The sequence below is a fragment of the Nelumbo nucifera genome, chromosome 3 (genome assembly GCF_055504915.1).
Source record: "Nelumbo nucifera cultivar China Antique chromosome 3, China Antique-T2T, whole genome shotgun sequence".
NCBI classification, from domain to species: domain Eukaryota; kingdom Viridiplantae; phylum Streptophyta; class Magnoliopsida; order Proteales; family Nelumbonaceae; genus Nelumbo; species Nelumbo nucifera.
Window position 1 is genome coordinate 5,247,574 of NC_142651.1, and position 5,516 is coordinate 5,253,089.

The 5,516-nt window shown below is 42.0% G+C and overlaps 1 protein-coding gene across 1 annotated transcript; it reads left to right on the forward strand.

Moving 5' to 3' along the window:
* Positions 1–3,317: 3,317 nt before the first annotated feature.
* Positions 3,318–5,217, forward strand: LOC104592939 (uncharacterized). The gene is made up of 2 exons (XM_088901587.1): positions 3,318–4,925; positions 5,038–5,217. The coding sequence occupies exon 1, from the start codon at positions 3,404–3,406 to the stop codon at positions 4,802–4,804; it is 1,401 nt and encodes a 466-aa protein (XP_088757713.1). The 5' UTR covers positions 3,318–3,403; the 3' UTR covers positions 4,805–4,925; positions 5,038–5,217.
* The last annotated feature ends 299 nt before the right edge of the window (positions 5,218–5,516 follow it).

The following is a 5,516-nucleotide window of genomic DNA, read 5'->3' on the forward strand; positions in this document are numbered from 1 at the left end:
TTAGGTTTGATGAAAGTTAGGGGTGCAAATGGACCGGATTGTGATCTGATCTGATCCGATGTCTGATCCTATTTTATTAGATTCGGATATCCCCATTTCAGATCTTTAGATCAGATTGAATAATAGGATCTTATAAAAAAATGGATCGAATTCAGATCACCCCCTAACCGATCCAAGAGGATCCAATCCGATATATATGTTTTAAGGTCGGGCTCGAGTTAATCATAAACCTGATCCAACCCGCCTGATTTGCACCCCTAAAAACAGAATGGTACCATAGTGCGATAATCACACATGGAGAGAAAGTGGAGTCAAGCAGCTGATTGGCTTGAAAACAAACGTCATATCTGTGGAGAGCTGATGTTTTCTACCGATCCCCTCATTCATTATATTGGGTCAAAGTATCGAGACATAATGGTGCATATAGAATGAATCAAAGAATATCACCCCTTTGAATCGTATGATTTTCACTTATTCGATACTTTGAAAAAGTCATCACTGCATTAGTTCTCTTAATGTCGTTTTCTTATTGCATGGAATACATGGTGTCTTCCAGATCACCCTAGTCGTATGTTATATATTTGGTTCTCTAGTGCATGCTTAGCTAGTTAGTAGTTAGTAGTATTGTCTCTCTTCCATGTCGGCTCATACTTGTTCACACCTTCACTATCCCAATTTATATTCTCTTGTCAATTGCCATGCATGCATCCCATCACTAACCAATCAGAATTTATCAAAATTCACAGTTTTTTTTTTTTTTTTAATTTAGTAGGTGTTTGGCATTAATGTTGTTTCTTTGAAAAATTGGCATCACATCTGAAATCCGTTTTTTTGGAATATGCATGATGTTCTCGGACCATGTCTTGGAAATTGGGAAAGGTGTGGTATGAGAAAAATGCCTATCGGGTTTCTTTTTTCCCTTTCTTCTACTGTTGTTAGCAATAGTATGCTGACATAGCATTTAAAAACGTCTATGTGGCAACTAGACCTGTTCATGGGCCGGGTAGCCCGACGGGCTGGCCTGGTCCGACCCGTCTTAAATAGGGCTTGACAAAATTTTAAGCCCACGAGCTTAGGCTCAGGCTTGGGCTCAAAAAATAGGCCCAATTATTTTTCGGGCTGGGCTCGGGCTCTCCCAAATAAGCCTGGCCTGAATTCGAGCCTGGCCCAATATATTAAATATATAACAGAAATATAAAATATATGTTAATAATACATATTATATATTATATAATAATAGAATTAATAGCAAAACAAAGTATTACATATGTTAAATGTATAAAATATTATGTTATTAATAATAATTAATATTGTTATAAAATATCTATCAAAATCAGGCTTCGGGCTAGGGCTCAGGCTCAAGATCTAGGCCCGATGGTCAGGCCAGGTCTAGTAGTTTTTGTTTATAAAAAGACACAGCTCGTCCCATCCCGACCCATGACAGGTTAAAGGGGTATCAAATAGAAAACCCAAAAAAAAATGTTTTTTGAGAAAATAGAATACCCCATGAATTTTGATGAATTCTCGTCGGCTAATGTGCAACTTAGCACAAAATCTTTTAAGTTTTGGAGATATAGCTCGAAATCGGGACCCCTATTGGTTTGTTTTCCAAACAGCATGAGGTGTTTCTTGGCCATTTGCACACTGTTCAATCACCTAAACACTTCATACACGTTCCATGTTGTTAAACCAAGCCAGCTACAATGTTAGTACATTTATGATAGACATGTATTTTTGTCATTGAATTTTTTGCTACATATATGGAATACCTTTTCCTTCTTGTTTTTTCATTTATTTGAAAGTATGTAGATTTTCTAAGAAGTAAGAGCACACAGAACAACTAGCTTAAAACAAATTAATGTTCTAATTGGAAAGGTTGTCAAGATCACCCAATTATGCTAGATCCTGCAGTCTGATTACTTTAGGGCTCATAAAAGTTGACAATGTTTTATTATATAAGTAAATATGAGGAGATTATTGACTAAATTTCATGGACCCTCCCTCCAATAACTCCAAGGGTCCGGCTCTTCATTTCTTTCTTTCTTCTTTGGCATATTCTCCCTCTGTAGGATGATATTTTTGCCCATTTTCATCGACTTTGTTAAAATGGAGTGGTTGCTGAAAATGAAGATATGTCATATCCATCAAAATGGTATCTTAATACCACCCAAATGTTCCTCTTTTTCTCTCTCTCTCTATCTCCGCTGTGTTTATTAGTGGTTGGACAACGTGGAGTAGAAATGAAAAGAATGCAAATTCTGGTTTAATTTTGTATGGGTCGTTCTTCATTCTACCGTTCAGATTTACGACACGTCGCACAAGACAATAATCTCTCCCAGAATATGCATCATGTCCATGATCAAAATACTTTTGAACCCGTCCGACGAGGCCGGATTGTAATAAAGCCATTCATTCAACCATGCATTGTTTTGGTAACAACAGAGATCCTTCCATTAGTATCTTTGAGGTTCTATCACCCTAAAACATGTACTTCATCACTATTAACGAGCCATCTATCCAAATTAAGTACGATAGATAAGAGGATTTTGGTTCATCTGGGAAATCAAAGTTTCAGATATATATACATAGGTTGCTTTTCTGATGGCGAAAATGGAAGAACAGCTGCGGCTGAGTGATGAAGAAGAAATAGAAAATTAAAAGCACGTCCGACTGCTGCATGAAATGTTCTTCGGTAAAAAAAAAACTTTAATTTCGGAGTTCATGCAGGAAACGTGGGCGTTTCTTCTTCTTTTTTTTTTTTTTTTTCTCTTTTCTAGTTTCTTCTTACTTTACAGTGGAGCACTTTGTACAGTCTTCATTCGGATGAGTGAGAGAGGGGGAAGGCCCCTGAAGCAAGGCAAACAACAAAGAAGCGGGAGAAGCAAGGAAAACAGAATCGAGGTGGAGCAAGCAAAGTCATATTCATGGTGATCGAACATCCAAGACAGCAACGGCTTAATTAGCTTTTCTTTTTCTTTATTCTTGTTGATTCATGAAATGTCATCACAATTGACAAGAGCGATCGATCGAGCGCCTGAGATGTTCACTCTTCATCACCCATCCAGCTGTGGAGCAGCACAGAAGACAGACGGACGGACACCACCAAAGGAAAGGAGGGACCCAGACGGCCAGACCCAATTACTCTTGATGATACCAATCTTACTTTCCGACGTGTAGGTTCGAGCTGTTTCCGTTTCAGAATCTGATGCGTTCCTTTTCTTTTCTTTTCTTTTCTTTATCTCACTCTGTCGCTAGCTTGCTCTCTTCCTTAATTAGTACTCCTGTTACTAGTCACTGCTCACTATAAATAAGGCAAACTTGGAGATTGTTCTCTCATCGATTTTTATTTGGATTTGCAGTGTGTACTGTATCCCAGCTAGCTACAGGCTACAGCCTCGTGATCATGGAAAACCAGCAGCCTGCTCCCTCTCGTCCCTTGTTCCGTCTGCTTTCCCAAATTCGGACGACGGAACCTCCACCCCCACCCCCTCCTCAGCCTCCGGCGATCCAGACAAGGCCTACTCTCGTCCGCACAGCATCACTCCAGGCCATTAGGCTTCCTCCACCTGCAACCCAACCACAACCTGAGCCTCAGCCTCAACCACGGGAACCAGCAACTCTACCTACAACCCAGCCACAACCTGAGCCTCAGCCTCAGCCACGGGAACCAGCAGCTCCACCTACAACCCAGCCACAACCTGAGCCTCAGCCTCAGCCACGGGAACCAGCAGCTCCACCTACAACCCAGCCACAACCTGAGCCCCAGCCTCAACCACGGGAACCCGCTCCACCTACTGTCGCTCTCGCTCCTCCAACACAGCGGGTAGCCGTAGCGACATCATCTCCAAAGGCCACAGCCTCACCGCGGTCTTCTTCGTTGTCTCCATCTCCTAAACCCAAAACGTCAACATCGGCCACTTCTTCGCTGCCAACCTCTCCAGTGATCGATACATCCTCTGCTTCGCGGCAACCTCCTCCTCCTCCAGCGATAACCAAAACATCGTCTTCCTCTCTGCCGACGTCCCCGAAACCCGAAGCCGTTACTCAAATGCACCCTTCCCCATCCAATAAATCTCCTAAGATCATCAAGCCTTCCGAACAAACCCCACCGCAGTCCCCCAAACCCAAACCTTCGGCACCTCCCCCGTCTCCTCTGTTATTGCCGTCACCCCAACTAAAGCCCGAGCCGGAACCCGAGCCAAAGCCTGTAGTGGTGGCTGAGCAGAAGAATGTGCTTGTTCAAGAACGTAGGACAATGCCGGGGATTAACAATGCTGGAGAGGGTAAGCCAACCTCAGCCCAGAACGGGAAGGAGGGAGGAGGCAACGGCGTGAAAGACGTAAATAGCAAGGACAAAGAGAAGGATGCTCGTAAGAAGACGGAGAGGAAGACGGAGAGGAGTTCTGAGGAAGTGGGTATGAAGGTGATAACACTTACAGGTGAGAACAAGGGTGCTGTCATGGAACTCGGTTATTCCAACAGGAAGGAGCAGGACCTATACATAAGGAATCCCCACCGCCTTGGATCCACAAGCCATGGCGATCAATCACAGTCGGAACGCAGCAGTAGCGACGAGGAAGGGAAGATGAAGAGAAAGGACAAAGCAGTGCCGAAATCATCAGCACAGAGCCTACCCATATCTGCTTTCATCAATAGTAACGTACAGGGTGTCAATAACTCCATTCTCTTCAATAGCTCCTTCGCCAGCCATGATCCAGGGGTTCACCTCTACTTCTCCAGAAAGCCAGTCCAGAACCAAGTGATACAGCAGGCCAAGGACCACAGCCATGGTCGACACGCTTAAGCAAGGCAAAGAGATTCTCGTACGTTCGGGTTCGGGCACCCCACACCCATCAGTAAAAAATAAACGCTTCGCATCATAATTTATATTATTACGTGAGGGCTGATGAGTTTTACTTTTAGTGGTATGAGTTTATGTATTCGGTATTCCTACCCTACCCATATTGCCATTAATATTTTCATGTCTCTTATTCAGCAGTTGTTATCGATTCCTGAATATAATATTTTCATGTGCAGGTAAAAGTATATATATGCTGCAATTCAATCGAGTTTCAATCAAATATAAAGTGAGGTTCGAGTTTGATTAAGTTTGATTTGAGCTTTAGGCTGTGTTTGTTTGGAATATAAATCTCATTAATGTAAAACCCTATCCATGGAGTTTCACGTCAAACCGTTTGAAAAGTGAACATTGAAAAATGTGACTATCCATGTGTAATACTACATTGCTTTTATAAATGTAGTTTTTACATCGATTTACGATGCAAACCAAACTTCCACGTCCACAAAACTTATCTGCCGATGACATTTTATACTGCATCCACACTCTACAAAACTGAACTGGTAGTGACGTTTTACACCGCAAACCAATACAGCCTTAATCTTAAGATAAGCTCAATTAATTATTCGAATTCAATCTCTTCCAATAAAAAGTTAGGTTTGAAAGTTCACGAACCTGATTTGATTAACATATATGACATAAAACAAATACAGCCTTA